General features: G+C 55.4%; 1 protein-coding gene across 3 annotated transcripts in view; it reads left to right on the top strand.

Annotated features, from left to right (window-relative positions):
* The window catches only part of COL5A1 (collagen type V alpha 1 chain), a 192,544-nt gene that overhangs the window by 140,498 nt on the left and 30,589 nt on the right, over nt 1-21,457 (top strand). For all 3 annotated transcript variants that reach the window (XM_074394534.1, XM_010352242.3, XM_039461528.2), the window contains 16 exons: nt 3,181-3,225; nt 3,350-3,403; nt 4,454-4,498; nt 4,936-4,989; nt 6,099-6,152; nt 9,377-9,430; nt 10,287-10,394; nt 11,664-11,753; nt 11,851-11,904; nt 13,008-13,115; nt 16,016-16,123; nt 17,418-17,471; nt 18,471-18,524; nt 18,622-18,729; nt 19,510-19,563; nt 19,666-19,773. In XM_074394534.1, the coding sequence (XP_074250635.1) occupies nt 3,181-3,225; nt 3,350-3,403; nt 4,454-4,498; nt 4,936-4,989; nt 6,099-6,152; nt 9,377-9,430; nt 10,287-10,394; nt 11,664-11,753; nt 11,851-11,904; nt 13,008-13,115; nt 16,016-16,123; nt 17,418-17,471; nt 18,471-18,524; nt 18,622-18,729; nt 19,510-19,563; nt 19,666-19,773 (1,152 nt within the window). The remainder of the gene's footprint in view (nt 1-3,180; nt 3,226-3,349; nt 3,404-4,453; nt 4,499-4,935; nt 4,990-6,098; nt 6,153-9,376; nt 9,431-10,286; nt 10,395-11,663; nt 11,754-11,850; nt 11,905-13,007; nt 13,116-16,015; nt 16,124-17,417; nt 17,472-18,470; nt 18,525-18,621; nt 18,730-19,509; nt 19,564-19,665; nt 19,774-21,457) is intronic.

Raw genomic sequence — 21,457 nt, 5'->3', positions numbered from 1 at the left:
TTGGGGCAGTCCGTGAACTTAAACAGCACATGCGTCGTCAGTCCTTGCTAAGCGCTGGGTGCTCTGCTAGGCTCTGGGGACTCAGGTGGTCAAACCAGGCATCCCTCTGGCCTCCGGAGAGGGACACCACCCAGTGAGCTGCACTCAGGAGTGGTGGCTGTGATGATGAAGGACAAGGGTGAGTCAGGAAAAGGTCATGGCACCAGAGTCTGACCCAGAGGGTCCAGGGAGGCCTCCAGGAGCAGTGACATTTTTGCTGAGGCCTGCAGGAGGTACAGAAGTGGATCGTGTGGTGTGGAGCAGGCGGTACAGAGCCAGAAGGCTGGCACCGGGCCGAGCCCCGCAAGGGAGACGTGGGAGTGGCTGGGGGCTGCAGAGCCTGGTGGGGCAGCAGGCTGCTTTGGGAGAAGCTCTTTAGCCCAAGGCACTAGGACCCACTGAAGGTTTTAGCCCGGGGGAATGGCACTGGAGGTACCCAGTGTGGGGCAGGAATCGTCAGGGGGCCATTCCAGGGGTGTGAAGAGAAAAGCCAGCAGGAGGTCTGTGCTCATCCAGAGAGATCTTTGATTTATTTTATTTTATTTTTTTGAGACAGAGTCTCTCTTGCTTTATCACCCAGGCTGGAGTGCAGGGGTATGATCTCGGCTCACTGCAACCTCCACCTCCCAGGTTCAAGTGATACTCCTGCCTCAGCCTCCTAAGTAGCTGAGACTATGGGTGTGCACCACCATGCCTAGCTAATTTTGTATTTTTAGTAGAGAAGAGGTTTCACCATGGCCAGTTTTGAACTGCTGATCTCAAGTGATCTGCCTGCCTCAGCTTCCCAAAGTGCTGGGATTAAAAGCATGAGGCACTGTGCCCGACCCAGAGAGGTCTTATAAAATATTTTCGATATTCTGGCCAGTTGGATGTTTCTAGGTGCTAGGATGTCAGGCCTGAGTGCATGCATGCATGCATGCAGGTGTGTGTGCGTGTGTGCATGTGTGTGTACATGCATGTGTGTGCATGTATGTGTGTATGTACATTGTGTGCCTGTATGTGTGCTTGTGTTCGTGTGTGCTCATGTGTGCTTGTGTGTGCTTGCGTGTACATGCATGTGTGTGCACGCATGCATGTGTTCATGCATGTGCTGTGTGTGCTTGTGTGTTCCTGCATGTGTTAGTATGTGTGCGTGTGTTCATGTGTGTTCATGCGTGTGCATGCACATGTGCGTGCATGTGTTTATGTGTGCACATGTGCATTCACGCACATGGGTGCATGCATGTATGAGTTCATGTGTGCGCATGTGTTCATGTGTGCATGCATGCGTGCCTGTGTTCATGTGTGTGCATGTTCGTGTGTGTGTTCATGTGTGTTTGCATGTGTTCATGTGTGGTCGTCTGTTTGTGTGCGTGCTTGTGTGTGTGTATGCATGTGTGTGTGTGTCTGACTTCCATCTAAGGGCTGCCTGCCCTCTGTCTGCCTGGTCCTACCTCCCATGGAGCTAGTGGTGGTTCTGTGGACCTTGACTATGGGCCAAACATGGAAATGCCAAGGACATAAGCGCTATGTCAACTCAGCTGAAGCCAAAGGAAGGGGAATGGACGTGAGCAAAGTGCTGGTTTGCCCCTCGGGCCAAGGAGAGATCCAGGAGCCCCTTCCCGGGAGGAGGGAAGACCAGCCCTTCAGAGGCACTGCCCACCGGCGGTACCCACACCTTCAAGCTGTGTTTGGCTTCGAGGCACAACCGTTGCTGGGAGTGTCCCTGCCTTCCGAAGGGCAAGAAGACAGGGTCTCCCATTCAGTTTGCTGGGGAGAAGGTTAGGGAGACTTGGGGGGATATGGGGACATTCTATTCCACAGCTCCAGTCACAGGGACTCAAAATTCTTTGGCTTGAGTTAGTTTATAAAGAAAAGAGATGAGCAAGATGCCTGCTGGGAGCCCCAGATGGCGTTTGTGGCCAAGTCGATATTTTGCTCCTTGCCTCGGGCACAGTCAGCTTGGGCTGTGGTCATTTGTGCTACAGGATTAACCCTGTGGTCTGGGTCACAGTGCAACTATTTTTGGGTGGAGGCTTTTCATTCTAGGGGAGGATCGGAATGAGAAAGCCTGGCAGCCTGGACCATCCACATTTAAATGCTGGGAGTGACTAGGTTGGCCATGGGCGTCCTCGCCTGTAAAATGCCTATCACTGGAAGAAAGCAGATGTTTCATTAATTTTCATATGCAAATATTTAGTTGACGCCAAAGGATATCAGCATAGTAATTGAAGAACTGGAATCGGAGCGCATTGTTAAAAAGCCACATAATTAACTCATCATCATAAATGGTTTTATTAAATGCATTTCAAAATGGGAGACTCTAGGAAGCAGTTTTGATTCTGGCAGCAAATGAATGAAAGATGATGAGAGGAAGCTTCTCAGGTGGCCTCCTTGGGCCTAGAGGTAACCGGAGCATGAGAAACCAGAGTCAATTTCAGGAAGCTGAGTTGAGACATGGCAGGGCCGTAGGGCCTCTGCACGCTCCGCCCTTGGCTTCCATGAGCTGTAGGCTGACTGCGTGTTCCAGCTCTGATATCTTAGCACTGCATTAGTTTTCTGTGGTCTGGAAAATGCAAGACGACAATAGAAAAAAAGAGTATAAATTCTATTAGAGGAGAAGCCGATGACTCTTGGATATATGATTTAGATATTATGCAAGTTTGCCTGTCTGCAGAGCCTGTTGAAAATTTAATGGCTAATATTCTTAACTGTAGCAAAAGTAAATTATGTATGAAAGGGGTTGACTTTCTTCTCTTTTCTTGCACTAATGATTTCCTTTCCTGCTGAGAGAGAGAGAAAGAGAGAGAGAGAGAGAGAGAGAGATGAGGAGGAGGGGAGGGAGGGAGGAAGGAGGAGGGATGTGGCAGCGTGCTTTGAGGACAGAAAGCAGATAATAGTATAAACATCCATCAGACTGCAGGAGGAAAATTGGATTTCAGCAGGACTCGTGCAGGGGCGCAAAGCTCTGTGCCGGTGTGCGGCGAGCTTCTCACCCCGATAAATCTCCTATTAAAACATGGATAAGGTGGGTGGCGGGGAGCCCACATTCCTCCTAGCCTTCTCTGAATTCACAGTCTCTCAATAACCCGGGAGACAGCTGCCACCTACGCAGGGCCGGGCATTTAGAGAGTGACTGACCAGCCCCTTCTCTGATTCTAGGGGACCCCTGGAAAGCCAGGACCGAGGGGGCAGCGAGGCCCAACGGTAACTGTCCTTTTAAAAGGCTTGTGGGCATGTCTGGGAAATGGGAGCGTGTGCCGCGGGCTGGGGGAGGCGGTGTCTGTGAGCCGGCACTGGGGCTGACCTTCCTTCTCTCCCATCCGTCCAGGGTCCGAGGGGTGAAAGAGGCCCCCGGGGCATCACTGGGAAGCCTGGCCCCAAGGTACGTCTTTGGTCTCCTGGGTGGTGGACAGCATGAACCCAAGTTGCAAGGCTACTACGGAGACATGGAGCACCCGAGGGTGTCTGTGACTTTTTTTTTTTTTTTTTAAGCAGGATGTTTTCTTAGGTGTATTTAAGAAGGAGCTTGTCTCCTCCAGCAGCCTCTGGACACCTTAGATCAGATCTAATTAAGTGGCCGACAACTATGCTTATGGGATGAGGCCACAGCAGAGCAGAGGCAGGGCCCTACCCCACACACCTGGGACCCTAGAGACACAGCACGGGCCGGGCCCACCGCAGACCCACCTGCCCTGGTCAGGAGGCCTTATTTCCTTTCTTGAAAGGGGTTTGAGAGCTCAGAGGCCTCTACCAGAACTTATTGAAAGTGCTTTCTGGCAGGGGAAAGCCCAGGCCGGCCTCGTGCACATTCTTCCCACTGAGGGGCGTTGAAGCCACTCCTCAGGTGGAGAATCGGGACACAGACCCCACAGGTGGGCTGCTCCTTCTTGTCCAGGAAGCCACTCCAGAGCTGGTTCCCGCTGGGATGAGTCTTCCAGTGGCCCAGGGGTACAGTCGGCCCATCCCTCCGCTGACCAGAATGCCCCGGCTGGCCGCCCTAAACTGTGGGACAAGCTCTCGGGCGCTTCTCAGGTGCACTGTGAGCTGGCACGAGGCTCACCTGTGAGGTCTGGGAGCAGCAGCTCTCAGGTGGGGCGGCCCGAGAGTGGGTTACCGCTTCTGCCTCCGCACGACTCCGAGGTGCTCGGGGCTGCGCACAGCCTTCGTCCCGCCCGGAAGACCTTTCCGGAAACGTTTAACCCTGTAGATGCTGGCTCACTGTCAGCTTCGTGCAGCGGCAGGGGACAGGCCAGCTTTGGGAGCCACAAATCGGCACCCACGCCTTCTGCTCCTAATTGAGGGTCAGGGCCCGCTTGAGGGCTGCACACAGGCGGTGTTTGACTCGCATGTTTCGATGATGTCGTGGGTCAGAGTCTTCTCACCTGAAAAGGAACAATCATAAGCTTTTCCTTCTCTCTGCCTCCCTCCCAAGGGTAACTCTGGAGGCGACGGCCCAGCTGGCCCTCCTGGGGAGCGGGTAAGCAGCTTGAACCTTTGGGGATGTCTCCGAAAGCAGAGCCTGCCTCGACAGCCCCCTGCACTCTGTCCTGGGGTGGGCTGGGGCCTCGGAGGCACGCCACGGACCCTGCTGAAGGGTAGGGTTTTCCTGAGATCCCAAGGGTGGAACACGCCCAGGGAGTGAACTTTTCTGTAGGTCAGGGACCTCCACCCCTGCCCTGGTCTTGGGGTTTGGGAGTGGCCGAGGTGACAGGAAATGGGTCCTGGGACCCATCCTGCCCCAAGAGTCCCTCGTTACTGCTGTCGGGTGAGGGAGGGGCTGGAATAATGGAGGAAAGGCCATTGGGTGGGAAGAAATGACATCTGCGTCTGGAGAGCCAGCGGCACTGAGACGCCAGCAGTGGGAGCTGCTCTGGAGAGACACTTGTCCTCGAACTGGCCTTTCTCTGTTCCCAGGGACCCAATGGACCCCAAGGACCGACAGGGTTTCCCGGACCCAAGGGCCCCCCTGTAAGTAATGGCTTCAATGCTGGGCCAGCCCTGCCTGTCTGCCCGGCAGACCGCCTGCATTTTTCTAAGGGCTGCTCGGAGCTCCTCACGGTGGCCGGTGGGTGGAGGGAGGCCGGAGATGAAACTCTGGCCATTCAGATGAGGGGGCGGACCCCCGGCCAAGGCTGCCGCGGGGCAGTGTGTGACCGTGTCCCAGTGCCCGCCCTGCAGCGCTGGAGAGAGCTTCGTGCTGGGGCCCTCTCTCCTTTAGACCCACGTGATTTTCTCGCTGAGTTCTGTGTCAGTGTCCTGGGGCCACCATCACAAATGACCAGGAGCTGGGTGTCGCTGGGAACTGCTCGAGGCTCTTCTCTCAGAGCCCTGAAGGCCGGAAGCCCGGAGCCAAGTGGGATCAGTCAGGCAGTCTGCTGGGCACACGGGCTTTTCAGTCATGGCTCCCCTTTGACCTTGCCCTTGACTTTAGAAATGCCCAGTACAGGCTCCTTTGTCTAGACGGTAAAGGACTCCAGCGTTTTCAGTGGGGTGAAAAAGCTCTTGTGAGAAATGGGATCCTTTTCCTGGCCCCATCAGGTTACACAGGCAAAGACCTCATTTCCAAGTGAGGTTACAGGCATAGATTCTGGGGGTCAGAGCTTCCACATGTTTTTGGGGGACACAGTTCACCTTACGGCAGGTGCAATGCGTCTCTTCCAGTCCCGACAACCATCTAGTCGTGGGATTCTGACCCAGCAGGCATGGCGGGGCTAGGGGGAGGGGCTGACTGTGCAACCCCACTGACTCAGGTCCTGGGGCCGCCTGTGCCACCTGCTGGCTGGACCTTGGGGCACCGACTGGCCTCTTCTGCCTCAGTTTCTCCCTTGGGTGATGAGGGCAACAACAGCATGTCCCTTGGGGCAGTTGTGAGGATTTTGTGGGATGACGGTCAGGCACCTTTAACAAGGACGGCCTGAGTTATGTCATCACTGTCCCCGTGCCTACCAGGTGATTGCTCTTCAGAGGAAGTGCAGGGGCAGGTCGTGGACATGGATCGGGGTCACCCCACGTGGTGTCAGATCCCCAAGGTGGGTGCTTCTCAGAACGAACCTTCTTTCTCCTGATTCTTTCTTCAGGGCCCTCCGGGCAAGGATGGACTCCCAGGACACCCTGGACAGAGAGGCGAGACTGTGAGTATCATGGGTGTGGGGGGCCATGGCTGGCTGGCTCTCTGACTACCCTGGGTGTGGGCACAGCCCTGGCTGCCCGGTGCCGTCTAGGACCCTCCCAGCCTGGGAGAGACAAGTTGGCCTCAGAAAGGCCCCCAAGGGTCAGGCCAGCTTCTGCTGACTTGGGGCCAGGCTGTGAGGCAAGGCTGGGGCAGGACAGTCACGCAGGCCAGCAGTGCCCTGTGGCCTCTGTGGGCAGAAGGCAGGGGCCAGCTCTGGGCTGGTTTTGGAAACTTTGATTGAGAGGCCACATTTAAAGATACACACAGATTATCCTGGGCAGACAAGCTTCATGCATCCAACCTGATTTTCCCTCTAGAATAATGGCGAGTGCCACCCAGCTTGAGGGACACGTCTTTTAACTGGGCAAGTGCCAGGAAAGGGCCTACATGTTACTCTGTGTCATTCGGTTATTTGATGCTGGAGAACTTCAAGAGGGTGACTGTGGGCCACACACCCATGCCACCATGCTTACCCAGGCCCTTCCAGTCCAATCCAGTGGGTCTGGAGGATGCGTTTGATTGACATCTTTTATAGTAAAGAAGACAAGCGCCAGTCAGGTGGAGGCAGCCTCCTCTTGGGTGCTCTGCTAGGCACGTGGTCTCTGCAGGCATGAGCTCCCCTTGTCCTTACCCTGAACTTCAGGAATGCATATTCCTGGTTTCTTCGGCTAGAACATAGAAGACTCCAGCATTTTCAGTAGCGAGAAAAAGCCCCTGTCAGAAATGGGATCCTTTTCCCGGCCCCATCAGCCCTTTGGAATTTGACCCAGTCCCCTGAAGGTGCGTTTCAAGAAAAAGTGCTGGCATGCCTGTAACCTGGCCCACACCTGCCAGCCTGGGACTTCAGGCTTTGAATATCTGGGGACATGTAGTGTCAGGTGGCTTCCTTGTCACCGTTCTGTGCCCCTTTTCCGTGTGCTCACCTGCTCCATTCAGCGTAAAGGATGAGTCACAGAGATGCCAACATTTCCCAACGAGGAGAGTGGGGGCTGCCAGCGTCACTGCAGGGGTCTCTGCAGCTGGGTCTCTAGTGGTCCAGGTCTCTACGGGACTCTCCCAGCAAAAGCAGGTCCCCTCGTGGAATGTGGGGTGGCTCTGTGAGTGCCCTGTTTAATGCGTTCTCCACGCCTGCTTTTCAAAAGTCCCCTTTGTCTTTCTTTGGTTCATTGTGATGAAATTTCTTTTAATTACACCTCCGCTGGTGGTCTGCATGGCACACTGCCTGATAAATGGAGACTCCTTTGCTCTTTCGTTTCTAGAGAAAAATTAAAACATTTCTTCTGAGCATTGCATATTTTTCTCTAATGCCTTTTCAAGGAGACAAGATAGAAGGTTTTACATTAGGTGTGCTTTTCTCCCTCTGATTTATTGCGGACGGAGGCTGAGCTGCTCGTCTCTGCTCAGAAAGTTGTACTTCCTTCCGGCTGCCTTTGACCGCCACGGCCACCTCCCTAGACACAGGGCGCTGGAGGGATGTGGTGGGCGATCCATCGCTGGGGCCCGCTTGGGACGTGGCAGCTCCTCCATGGGCTGGTCCAAGCAAGCCTTCCAGAAAGAGCTTCTCTGAACTGATTTCCTTCTTTTTTAAAAAAATGAAACACAAACATTATTCCTCCTAAATGTTAGCCAGAAACTTATTTCTCAGCAAAGGGCGGAGGTCATAGTCTGTCCTTGACGGCCAAGGTGGCCAAGAGTCCCTGGGGGAGGCCTTTTGTGTTTGGTGTTAACGTTGACGCCAGCACAGCTTAACCAGGCTCCCGTCTCCCTTCGGGCTCTCAGACTCCTCCCTGGGTCCGCCGAGCAGGGCAGGCCCTTGACCCTGTCCACCACTCCTTCCTTCTGACTCCGTAAGTGCAACCTACGTTAGAAACTATCATTGTAGCCCATTGTATGCAACTGAGCTGGGCTTAAAGGAGAGAGCCCTCCCAGAGTTTGCAAAGAAGCTGAATCTGGGCCGGGCGCAGTGGCTCACGCCTGTAATCCCAGCACTTTGGGAGGCCAAGGTGTGCAGATCACCTGAGGTTGGGAGTTTGAGACCACCCTGGCCAACATGGAGAAACGGCATCTCTACTAAAAATACAAAAATCAGCTGGGTGTGGTGACGCATGCCTGTAATCCCACCCACTGGGGAGGCTGAGGCAGGAGAGTCACTTGAACCCAGGAGGCAGAGGTTCCAGTGAGCCGAGATTGCGCCATTGCACTTCAGCCTGGGCAATAAGAGCGAAACTCTGTCTCAAAAAAGAAGCAGCAGCAGCTGAGTCTGCTGTGGCCTCACGTGGCTCAGGGTCCAGTGTGAGATCTTACCAGCTGCTGGACAGTGAGGCCGTGAGCCCTGGCACGGGCCGTGAGCCCTCCAGCCCTCGCTTGGCCTCAGAGCCAGCCACCTCCTCCTCTGGAGCCTAGAGTTTCCCTCCAGGCCTCCAGGCAGGTGTGCCTGTCCCTACCAGTGTCACGTGGCACCTGCAGATGGCTTCTCGCCTGCGCCTGTCCTGCTCTGCAGATGTGCCCGGAAGTGAAGCTTATGTTGCCTTGAGGTCATTTTTCTCCTTTGAGGAGAGTACAGAAGGCGTGGCGACACCCACGACCGAGCCAGGATCATCACCTACGCGTGAGCATGCAGAGTGGGCGTGAGATATTCCCGCTGCATCAAGCTAAAAATAGCACATCCAAGCTGCTGCGTTATGAAAGCAGCCGGCCCTCGCTCCTGCCTGTTTTAAAGACACGCCGAGGAGCACGCGGGCAGTCACCTGTCGTGCGTCAGAGGCGTCCGCACCTAAGCGGGGCAGTCGCCACAGAGCCGCTGCCGAGAAACAGCAGGCAGTAGCCCCAGTCCAGACAGGGGAGCAAGCCGACTCAGAAGAGGAACACTTGGTGACAGGATAAGGATGAACTGTGTCAGCCTGAAGATGGGGGCGGGGCGAGAGCAGCCAGTGACATGAGCTTGTGTGGCTTCGTCACTCTCCTGAAACTGGTGCAGAAATGAAACAGGAGATGCGGGCCTCTCACACGAAGTCCAGAACATCCACTGTAGGGGGCAGGGCGGTGAGGGGCACGAGTCCTGCTGAGAACAGCAGCGTGGGGCGGGATGGTGCGGGGAGGGATGGCTCGGGTGGGACAGGATGTGCCGGGCGGGATGGCGCAGGCCACTGCTGCACCCTCAGGGTGGTGACTCTCTCTCAACAGGGTTTCCAAGGCAAGACTGGCCCTCCAGGTCCCCCAGGTGTGGTCGGCCCTCAGGTACGCTCCAGGATCCCCAGATTCCATGCGTCACCCAGTGTCACTTGCCCTGAGAGAAGAGGGTCCTGGCCCTGGTGTCCATTCCTTCCATGATTCCAGAGGTGCAGGTGCTGCTGAGAGAGTGTCTTGGGTCCTGAATGTTGTTCAGCTTGAGGCTCGCCCCACACAAGAGCAAGCAAAGACGTGTTTGCCCTCGACACAGATCTGGCACGCAGGGCAAGCCAGGCCGCCCAAGGCTCACAGGGTGGCTCGGGCCAGATCTGGGCCGGCTCAGGAGCTGGGCTCACCGCTGCTGTGGGTGTCCAAGGCAACCAGGTCCTCCTGCCACTGGGTCCTATTGGTGCCGCAGGCCTGTGCTTCTAACCGCGGATCAGTGGCAGGAGCAACTTAGATCCGGGATTGATGGCTTAGAGCTGCGAAACAGGGAGGGCTCCCCTTGCGTCCTAGAAAGCTCGCGCCACACGTAGCAGTGAGTAAGGTGTGGAGCCACTGCGGCCACAGAACTGGAGGTTATGTGGGCTCTGCCCCTGGTGTGGCTTTTCTCCCATCCTCGGCCTGTCCTGTGGCTGAATCGGCCTCCACAGGGCACGTCTCAAGAAGGCAGATGGCCTGTGCCTCCTGAAGGCGCCGGTGGGGAAAGAGGGCTGTGTGGGGCCCTGCAGGGACCAGGCAGAGAGTGGCTTGGCAACACCCACCTTCTGGATTTTTGCCAGGAGCAGGCTTGCAAAGGCAAGTGGAGGTTTGCGGGGGCCTGCAGCAGGCCAATGGCCAGGACTGCCCCTGGATTTAGGAAAAGATGTTCGCTGCCTTGTGGGTTACTTGAAACATTTGTGTCTGAGACCGACTTTCCCCCTAGGGTCCCACGGGAGAAACGGGCCCAATGGGTGAGCGTGGCCACCCTGGGCCCCCTGGACCCCCCGGTGAACAGGGGCTTCCGGGCCTTGCTGGAAAAGAAGGGACGAAGGTGAGTTTCTGGAACCTTCTGTATCAGGCTAGGCATTTCTTAAGCAGTCATTTTGGGACCTGGTGTTTTTCTTGCTCTTTTCTGATGAGTGGGTAATTCCTTACACAGACGCTCCTCAGTTCATTCCGCAGACCCAGAGCGCATGATTAGCTCACTTTTGCTGGATTCACACCTGGAGTCGTGCTGCCCTGCTCGGGATGGGCTTGTAGGGGAGTGCAGGGCTCACCCCCATTCTGCACCCTCTGCCCTCCCCCCAGCTGCCAGCCCTGCTCCCAGAAAAAAGCTCTGAGACTTCATGTGTCCATAGGACACTTAGCAGAAAGTGGTCCTTTCAAAACCCCTCACTGCAAGAGGCTGAGAAATTATAAAAGTGAAAAGCAAACGTGTTTCTATCCCACCTCGTGGTGCCAGCTCCAGCTGCCCCCTTTTCATATCTCCGCTCCTGGGGGCCCAGGTTGAGTGGCCATAACTTGCTGTGTTAGCACAAAAATAGATAGTCTTCCCTTTCAGCGCCTCGGTGAGGGCCGCAGCAAAGGCAGGCTTTCCAGCCTGCGTCCACAGGAGAGTAAGCCTGAAAAATAACAAAGTGAAGCAGATGAAGAAATACTGAAAACAATCCCAGACGCGTGTGTGTGTGCATAGATACAGGAACAAACACACGGGAACACGTCCACCTGTGTGTGCTCTAGACACAGAGAGAGCTCTCTGAGCTTGGACAGGTGGCCGCGGGCATTTGACCTGCTCGTTTGAAAACACCGCTGTGCTCCATAGTGGACCCCAGAGAACGTTTTGGAAGACATCAAAGCTTTACTGTACCTCAGGGAAAGTATGGGCTATGTGGTGACTTTTTTTTCAGAAAATGTGGTTTCAGGCTTGAAGCAAGTCCCTTAAGTAATAAGTCCATTTAGGAGGATGCTTTTAATGCTGTTTTGACCATGATTTCTTTGTCTGAGCACGGTCTTACAAGGAGCCCCAAATCTATGGGAAAGGTAGATATGGCCTCAGCTCCCACGTGGCCCATCGTGGCCCTTAGGGGCCTTGGGAGGAAGGGGGGCTGGGCGGGGCTCAGGCCGTGCTCCCACACGTGGACTGGCGAGTCCAGCCAAGACCCTGAAATCCCTTTTACAGCTAAGTGGCCAGGAGAAGCCCAGTCCAACCCACGTCCAGGGGTGCCTGATGAGAAGGCCCCCGTCCTTAGCCTCGCTCCAGGGCTGGTGAGATGTTTGTGTGGCTGACTCCAGGAAAGCTCATCTCTGACTCTGTTTTCAGGGTGACCCGGGCCCCGCAGGCCTCCCTGGGAAAGACGGCCCTCCAGGATTACGTGGCTTCCCTGGGGACCGAGGGCTTCCTGGTCCAGTGGTGAGTGAGAGGCCAGGCGGGGAGTAAAATGGGACAATGTGCAGCCCTGGAGGCCTCTCTCCACGTGCCCTTGACTGACCTTTTCACGGCTTTGCAGGGAGCTCTCGGACTGAAAGGCAACGAAGGGCCACCCGGCCCACCAGGCCCTGCGGTGAGTCAAAACCTTTGTCCCATCCTCTTTCTTGAAACCTACTCTCCAGGTAGAAGGGGCAGCCCCCGAGATCCCAGGCCATGAAGCTGCCCCAGACTCCAAGGGTGGGAAGTGGAGGGGGGAAGATGGCCTTTGGGGAGATGCAGACGGCACAGCCCAAGCCAGCAGCCAGGATGACGAAGGGTCCCAGGGGGACACGGAGGAAAGGCGAGCACTGGGCAGGCTGGAGGGCAGGAGGAAGGGCACCGTGTGGCCGGCAGAGCACGCTCTCTGGAGGAGCAAGGGGAAAACCCGCACGCCTAGCATGGGCCTGGGCTGGGCCGACAGGGGAAGAAGCAGACACAGGTCTCCATGGGCTCTGAAGACGCTTGTGAGAGCCAGGCTGCCCAGAGTGGGGCCCACTGGGTGGGATGGCCCTTGATGAGGCCAGCACCCACCCATCCATGTGTCAGCTTCCTGGCAAGGCTGCCCCTGGAGACTGCATACCATGGAGAAGCACAGCAGAGAGGGGAGGGGAGGGAGGGGTAGGGGTGCCCCATGGGCCCTGGAGGGCAGGGGGTACCCCATGGGCATGTGGGTGTTTGAGGGGAGGGGGTGTCCCAGGGGCATGTGAACCCTGGATGGGAGGGAGTGCCCTGTGGGCATGGGGGCCCTGGAGGGGAGGGGGTGCCCTGTGGGCATGGAGGCTCTGGATGGGAGGGGGTGCCCTGGAGGGGGGAAGTGCCCCTCGGGGCATGTGAACCCTAGAGGGAGGGGTGTCTCATGGATATGGGAGCCCTCGAGGGGAGAGGGTACCCTGTGGGCATGGGGGCCCTTGAGGGGAGGGGGTGCCAGGCTCCCAGAAAGGGGAGCTCATTGAAGGCAAGCACACCACAGGGCGCATTGTGAGACACTGGGGGAGGGGCTCCTGGGAGCTTGGAGTGACAGGAGGACACAGAGCCCCGAACGCTAGACCAGTTAGTTTGTGCTTGCAGAAGGCCATAGGGAGCCCCCGTGGGCTCTGGAGTGAGCAGGTAAGTGACGTGAGGAGCTGGGGCTTTCCTGAGTTGTGTCCGTGCAGTCTGAGAGCCTTTGAAACAAACTGTTTTTCTGCCCCACCTCAGGGATCGCCAGGGGAGAGAGGCCCGGCTGGCGCCGCTGGGCCCATCGGAATTCCAGGGAGACCAGGGCCCCAGGGCCCCCCAGGGCCGGCAGGAGAGAAAGGGGCTCCCGTAAGTACTGCCTTGGATTGGGGGAGCCCTTCCCTCAGAGGTGCTGGGGCCGTTCTGTGTCTGGCCTCGTCCCTCCCCCTGTGATGATCCCAGGGGTATTTCCTGGGGTTGGGGATGGGGTGATATCTGCAGCCCTTCTCCAGGGCAGACTGTCTCCCAGTGACCTGCCTGAGAGTGTGTGTGTCCCCCGGTGACCTGCCTGAGAGTGTGTGTGTCCCCCGGTGACCTGCCTGAGAGTGTGTGTGTCCCACGGTGACCTGCCTGAGGTGCACGCGAGGAGTTCCAGCACCAGCCACATTCCTTCTGCGATCAGCTGAGCCAGAAGGGCTCGTGGGCAGGATGCTGGGCGGGGCTCAGCCTGTCCACGCCTGCACACTGTTGTTCCCCACATGTGTGGACAGAGGGAGGGGCTGAAGACAGTCAGTGCCCTGTGGACTTGGTCTCCATCCAGCCTCAGTGACATCTGTGTGGTTGGGCCACAGCTGCCCCCTGTGTGAACTGCTCCCTGCTACTGGCTGAGCTCTTGATGGGGAAGGGTATTTGGAACTGGGGAGTCCCCTTTGTTGGTTGGGGGACAGGCATGGAGGGCAGATGTCCAGCAAAGAAGGGGCGTTGGGGGATGACAGGAAGACGAGGCGCCTTCCTCTGTGCCCACCTGCTGGCCAGCCCTGACTTTGGCAGGCTTTTCGAAGCCTCGGGAGTGGAGAGCATGTCTTGAGGCTGACCCGATCTTGGTCTCTGTGAAGGAGATGAGTGAGCTGCCTTCTTGCCTAGATGCTTCCCGCCAGCCCGCTTTCATGAATAACCCGCAGAATACCACTTACCGTTCAGAAGCGGCCCACCCGGCCCGCGTTTGGCGCGTGCCACACAATTTTGCCGTCTCCCCGACCCCGCGTTCAGTCAGCTGTGGAGACCAATTTCATCTCACCTTCTCCTTCCCAGTACAGAGGGTCGGACTGAGCTTGAGTTCTCTGCGGGAATCGGCAGGTATCCGCACAGGCCGTCTCAGATTGAGTTAGGCGTGGGTGCTGATTGGTTTGTTAGAAGGCTGTGATTTTCTTTTCTTTTTCTTTTCTGTGTCTTTGAGGCAGAGTCTCACTCTGTTGCCCAGGCTGGAATGCACTGGCACAAGCTCGGCTCACTGCAGTCTCCACCTTCTGGGTTCAAGCGATTCTCCTGCCTTAGCCTCTTGAGTCACTGGGATTATAGGTGCATGCTACCACACCTGGCTAATTTTTGTATTTTTAGTAGAGACGGGGTTTCACCATGTTGGCCAGGCTGGTCTCAAACTCCTGACCTCAGGTGATCCACCTGCCTCAGCCTCCCAAAGTGCTCGGATTACAGGTGTGAGCCACCAGAAAGCTGTGATTTTCCTGCCTGTGTTGCTGTCAGTGGCTCATGAGTAGCAGGAACAGCCTACATTCCCTGGGCAGGACCGCCCCAGGAACCCACATGGAAACATCTGTGCCATTGGGAATCTGTTCAAGGTGTTATTGGCAATTTCGGTGACTTCTGATGGTTTCCAGTGAGGCACCCAGGACGTGGATACAGCTGGACTGTCAGAAACCGAAGTCTGCGGGGCAGTCCGTGCACAGGTGCACAGTCAGCTGGGAGTGGCTTGGTTCACTGTTTCGAGAGTAAACATTGAAGCAGAATCGCTCTGTCCAGGGAGAAGCTCTTCATCCTCCCAGAATAGCTCCGGAGAGAAAGAAAGGCTAAGCAAAGGTCGGACGTCTCTGAGAACTCCCGACCTGACCGGGAATGTAGGACAGGAAGCTTCCACAAAAGCCCCACACGTGGTCTTTGCATCTTCTGGCCTAAGTAGGGTAGAAATGTCTATGAATAGGAGCTAAGTCTGAAGAGTGGGCCGTGAGTTGCGGAGGGAGGAGATGGTAAGACGGAATGGGGAGGGGTGACTCAATCCCGGCCGCGTTTAGACCAGAACATTCGTGCACATTTGTTCCACCATGTTCCCTTCCCGACGGGCACACCCTCCTTCCCTGTGTCTGTCGGGAGAAAGGGATTCCTGGCTGGGATGAGAAAATGCAGGCTGTTTACAGAGTGACGTGGTGGCTGGTAAAACTCAACAAAGCAAGCACCTAGGATCATTTCAGATCACCAAGCAGGCAGTTAGGAGGAGACTGAGTCCAAGTTAGGATAGGAGATGCAGGGCGTGCGTGTGCGTGCAGGTGTGCCCTGTGTGTGTACCTGTGCATGCACACACGTCAGTGTGCCTGTTTGTGCATATGTCCTTGTGTGTGCATGCATGTGCTTGTGTGTACATGCCGGTGCATACTTGTGTGTGTACACATGCATGTGAGTGTGCTTGCTTTGTGCAGGTGCATATGTGTGCATGCATGTATGCATGTCCATATGCGGGCATATTTGTGTGTGTGTGCACACTGTGTGTGCCTGTGTGCTTGCACGTCTTTATGTGTGTGCATGCATGTCCTTGTGTGTGCGTGCAGGGAGAGTGTCTGCGGAGGATATAAAGCATCAGGAAGTTGGTGAAGGCTGGAGCTCAAGCCATCCTGGTCACTGGGCTTGGCTCCCCGTCACTAGCTTAGATGGTCCACATGCAGGCTCAGGAATGTGGCTGGCTGCGTTTGGGTCCTGTCTCTATGGCTAACTAACTGTGCCTCAGTTTCCCCATCTGTAAAAGAACAGCCTTTCCTAGGATGAGTGTGGATTAATTGCAGTGATGCCCTAGTTCACAGTACAGAGTCAGGCTCAGAGCCGGCCCTCCGTGGACCCGGCTGAAATCCATTAGGATTCTGGGGCTGGTCGCCCTCCCCAACTCCCACTTCCTGCCCACGGGTCCCTCTGTTGGGTAATGAACTGGTGGTGGGGTGTGCTGAAGTTGGAGCCACATTTGACGTGAGATCTTGTGTATTCTCTAGGGCGAGAAAGGCCCACAAGGCCCAGCTGGCCGAGATGGTCTCCAGGGTCCTGTGGGGCTCCCGGGTCCAGCTGGCCCTGTGGGTCCCCCTGGGGAAGATGGAGATAAGGTAAGGAAAATCCAGACTGACACGTGACTGGGCCGGGTGGGCAGGCAGGTGCAAGGGAGGGCGGTGATTTTCCAGGATACGGTGCTGCAGGTATAGCGGCTCAGCCGGCAGCGATGTCGCACCCCCCTTGCAGTCCTGGTGTTATGGGGTGATTTTGCAGCAGCCCACAGATAAGTGGTAATCCACGCAGTCCGTGGCATGCTTGAGGGAACTTACAAACCACTTCTCCCTGTGTCGTTTCGAGGCTGCCCACGACATTTGCTGTGAGTAGCCAGAGCAGAGAAAAATGCTCCCCAATCCCCGAAGATCATTTCAAATTCTGAAACTGCGGAGCCCAATTTAATGAGGTTTTGCTCAATATCTATTTTTAAATGTCTCCACTTGAATTATCAAGGCTCCTGTTCATTAAGGATATGCTTTATAATTCTAAAACGATGACTGCCGGAGCTTGTATTTTATCCTTCATTTAATGCAGGCAGTGAAATTCTCCCCTGCTTTAACTTTCTATTTATGACACCTCTCTGGGGACACTTCCAACTTTGTCACCTCTGCGTAGAGCATGTCTTACATCTCGGGGCGGGAGACTGACTTGCACCAGCAGAAACAGCAGAGAGCGTTTTAATCACTTCTTTGGCAACATAGTAATTGAGTTGTCTATTATTATGTTGTCATGGTAGCGGCCCAACTTGAAAAACAGAGTAAATATTTTCAATATGACTTTTCCCATATTTGCAAGGCGACTAAAAGCCTGTAGAGCAACAGATCAAGCCCTCATCCCTTTTAGTCCTTGTAGTCAAAAGGAAATCAAGTTAAGAGATGGAAACATTGGCCGGGCGCGGTGGCTCAAGCCTGTAATCCCAGCACTTTGGGAGGCCGAGGCGGGTGGATCACGAGGTCAAGAGATCGAGACCATCCTGGTCAACATGGTGAAACCCCGTCTCTACAAAAATACAAAAAATTAGCTGGGCATGGTGGCGCGCGCCTGTAATCCCAGCTACTCAGGAAGCTGAGGCAGGAGAATTGCCTGAACCCAGGAGGCGGAGGTTGCGGTGAGCCGAGATCGCGCCATTGCAGTCCACCCTGGGTCACAAGAGCGAAACTCCATCTCAAAAAAAAAAAAAAAAAAAAAAAAAAAAAAAGAAATGGAAACATTTCTTCGCAGGAAAGTAAGTTATGGGGCCACCTGGAAAGGGCACTGTTCTCAGTCTCCAAGAAAAATTCCTTATGGGAGCAGGAAAGGTTCAAGCGGGTGTCAGGTTGTCTAATGGAATCCTCCTCCCCGCCCTTTTCCCAGGGAGAGATTGGGGAGCCCGGGCAGAAAGGAAGCAAGGGAGACAAAGGCGAGCAGGTAAGATTGGCTCGGGGAGCGTGGCGGTCCCTGGGTTCGGAGGGGTGTCGTCACAGGCTGTGGGCCATGAGCCATGTGCGTGCTTGGCCAGCATTGCTGATGATTGGTGGGACACGCTGTGAAAATCTCCCACGCGTGTGTGTTCCGACAACATCTGTGTGCACATGTGTGAAAGGTCTCCTTATCTCCTGTATTTGGGAGTGAGTCTCTCTGTGTTAGAATGAACAGGAAGCATCCACCGGTTTTGTGAAATTAAACAAGTCAAGCATGTCTGTCCTTGAGGGTTTGGGTTCTGCAGACAGATCCATTGCCCTCTGAGGTGAGGGAACCAGAATGTTCTGGCAGAGGTAGCACCATTGACCAAATGCCTGTTCATTTTTCCCCTTTCGCTTCTTGATCTATTTACAAATACTAGCATGTTCTTGCAAAGGCCCGGTCGCTCTGCCACCAGTTCCCTCCCTCCCGATGGGTGAAAGGTCTCCTTATCCCCTGTACAGCGGGCCCTTCACCCGGTATTTTGATTCCCAGGCGAGCAGGAGCTGTATTCCTGGAAGGCCTGCCGTGGGCTGGGCTGCCGGGGCCAAGGGCGCTGCACCCCCCTTGTTTGCCTCCTTCCCATGGGCTCATGCCAAGCTCTCTTGCAGATGGCATAGCAGATTACACGGTGCTGGGTGCAAGGCTCCAGAGGGGCTTGTGATCCTGGATCCTCACTGTTGAAGGGGCCTCACGTGCCTGTGTTGTGGGTGCATAGTGGGAGCTGAGAGGGCACACTGGGGGCAGCAGCCTTTGCCATCCAGAAATGGGCTCGAGGTGGAACCAAGATCCCTGGACTTGCCAGAGCCTGCGGCAGGCTTGCGCCATGGTGCGAGGAACGCCACATTTGGAGACTGAACAGATGGTGATGGATGCATGGGTCCCCTGGCTCAGGGTGTGACCCAACCCCCTCAGCCTTCTCCAGCATCCGGGAAGCCACCCATGTCTGCGTCTTTTTCCCCACAGGGTCCTCCCGGGCCTACCGGTCCTCAAGGCCCCATCGGACAGCCGGGCCCCTCTGTGAGTATCCGCGCTCAGTGACCTCCAGAAAGCCCCGTGCCCCCGAGACCTGCTGCGTGGCCATCACCCTCACTTGTGCTTGGTTATTTCCCTGCAGGGAGCTGATGGCGAGCCGGGGCCTCGGGGCCAGCAGGGTCTTTTCGGGCAGAAAGGAGACGAAGGTCCCAGAGGCTTTCCTGGACCCCCCGGGCCAGTGGGGCTGCAGGTAACTGCGGGGTTCTCACCTCTCCTGTCTTCTAAAAGAAATGGAAAACTAAAGCCAGGCTGCAGGGGCCTCCTGGGCCTCCTCATCCCACTGGAGGCGCTGTGGCTTCCCAGAGTTCCAGACATGCCGCAGCCACCCGTGTTTATTTCCGTGCTCATTGTGGAAACCGATGATCTGTAAAAAAAAAAAAAAAAAAAAAAAAAAAACAGTAACAATGACTTCGAAATGCACCCCCTAGAGACGACGATAAACGTTTGCGCACGTTTCATTGCCATGCTTTTAAATTCGGGTATTCTCATACACAGAGGCGCATATGTCATTTTATTTGCTTTTTTGCAAAATTAATCATGTCCTAAGTCATAGAGAAAGTTTGTTCCCAGCTTTTCCCATTTTCCATTCGATGTTATGAGGCATGTTGAACGCCATTACACGTGACTTTCTGTTTATTTGGGAAACATGATTTTCAGTCACCGCGCAGTGAGCCAGCATCTGGTGGTGACATAATTTACCCAGGCATCCCCTGCTGCTGGCTCCTTAAGCTTTATCATTTTATGGGACCTGCTATAAGCACCTTTGTCGTAAATCTTGGCAATCTTCTCTGCTTATTTCCTCGGGCTGATTCTGAGACTCGGAACCCCGGGACGTCCTGGTGGGTAGCTGTACGCAGAGAAGCACCTTCCCGGGGCTTTGGGGGCTCAGTGGTGCTGTGTGGTGGAGGTCACGGAAGTGGTGGGTGTGTTTGACAGAACAGCACTTAACTGGAAAGTTTCCTGTTGTCAGGGTTTGCCGGGACCTCCAGGCGAGAAGGGTGAGACGGGAGACGTGGGCCAGATGGTAAGTGTGCCTGAGACTCCAGGGCCTGGCTGTAGCAGCGGCTCCTGTTTGGGGGACATGTTTGCGTTTCCTCTGAGCTCAGTGGTCTCTCCCTTTTCCTAGGGCCCCCCAGGTCCCCCTGGCCCCCGAGGACCCTCCGGAGCTCCAGGTGCTGATGGCCCACAAGGTCCCCCGGGTGGAATAGGAAACCCTGGCGCAGTGGGAGAGAAGGTGAGGCCTTGTGCCTGCTCTGGTTGCAGATTCATGGCTGTTTGGGGAGAGTTGTGTGTGTGAGTGTGTGTGTGTGTGTGTGTGTGTATGCATGTATATGTCTCTGTGTGCATGTGTACCTCTGATGTGATGTACTCATCTCTGTGTGTGTGGCTTGCTGGATTATTCCTATGAAAGGCATTTTGAAATGTAGACGAATCCTTGTGAAATGGAACTGGGAACTCTGCGTGTCCATCTGTGACGTCCTTTGGCAGAGATTCCAGACAGTGCCCCCACCAGCAAAGCCGCTGCCTCCTTCTCCAAGCCTCAGCTCCGGTGGAAATCATCTGTTCCTTAAAGTGCTGGCCTTGCTAGGCATGCCCTTTCCGCCAGCTGAGTTATTTTCTCAGAGCCGCGGCCCTCTCCACTTCAGCTGATTGGTTTTGGAGCCAAGTGAGCATGATGGGCCTGTGTGTGTGCGTGTGTGCGTGTGCCTGTGTATGTGAGCTCGTGTGTGCACTTGGTGTGTGCATGTATGTCTGTATATGTGAGCATGTGTGTGCACATCGGTGTGTACCTGCCTGTGTATGTGAACTTGTGTGTGCACATCAGTGTGTGTGTGTGCCTGTGTATGTGAGCTTGTGTGCACATCAGTGCGTGCTTGTGTATGTGAGCTCGTGTGTGCACTCGGTGTGTGCATGTGTATGTGAGCTTGTGTGTGCACATCAGTGTGTGTGTGCCTGTGTATGTGAGCTTGTGTGCACATCGGTGCACACCTGTGTATGTGAGCTCTTGTGTGCACATCAGTGTGTGCCTGCGTACATCAGTGCGTGCCTGTGTATGTGAGCTCGTGTGTGCACATCGGTGCGTGCCTGTGTATGTGAGCTCGTGTGTGCACATCAGTGTGTGTGTGTGTGTGTGTGCACACGTGTGCCGGGTGGGACGGTGCCAAGCTCTGACTCCACATCTGTGTTCCCATGTCTGCCTGATTGTGGTTTCCAAGGCTTTCTTTTTTCTTTTTCTTTTTTTTTTTTGAGATGGAGTCTTGCTCTGTTGCTCTGTCACCAGGCTGCAGTGCAGTGGCACCATCTAGGCTCACTACAACCTCCAACTTCCTGGTTCAAGTGATTCGCCTGCCTCAGCCTCCCAAGTAGCTGGGATTACAGGCATATGCCACCATGCCCAGCTGATTTTTGTATTTTTAGTAGAGAGGGGGTTTCACCATGTTGACCAGGCTGGTCTTGAACTCCTGACCTCATGCTCCACCTGTCTTGGCCTCCCAAGTGACTCACTTACAGGCGTGAACCACTGTGCCTGGCCCAGAACTTTTTTTCTGACATCCATCAGGCCATTAACTTGGAAGACGCCTTCCACCACTGCTCATTTTTACAACAGAAATTAAAAAGAAATATGCCCTGCTGAGAGCAGAGGGTGCTGGCACGCGGCTTCTGTGCAGAGAGGCGATGTTTCCTCGGCATCCCCACCGTAGGGCGCACAGCCCTATCCACCTGCTGCCGCCGTGCATGCCCGCTTCCCTGCGTCCCAGTGGCCCGTGGCCCATGGCCCGAGGATCGCATGCCCTTCCTCCTGCCTTCACCCTGGCTGTCCCCGACCTGGAGGGCCATCCAGCCGCTTACCAGCTCCTCATTGTCACCCTCCACAACCCTTGAAGCAGCGCTCCAGGAAAGCCTTTGTGGACGGTGTT

Source organism: Saimiri boliviensis, chromosome 2 (assembly GCF_048565385.1).
Source record: "Saimiri boliviensis isolate mSaiBol1 chromosome 2, mSaiBol1.pri, whole genome shotgun sequence".
Lineage (NCBI taxonomy): Eukaryota > Metazoa > Chordata > Mammalia > Primates > Cebidae > Saimiri > Saimiri boliviensis.
Note: the sequence above shows the minus strand (reverse complement) of the source record. Positions and strands in the feature narration are given on the sequence as shown.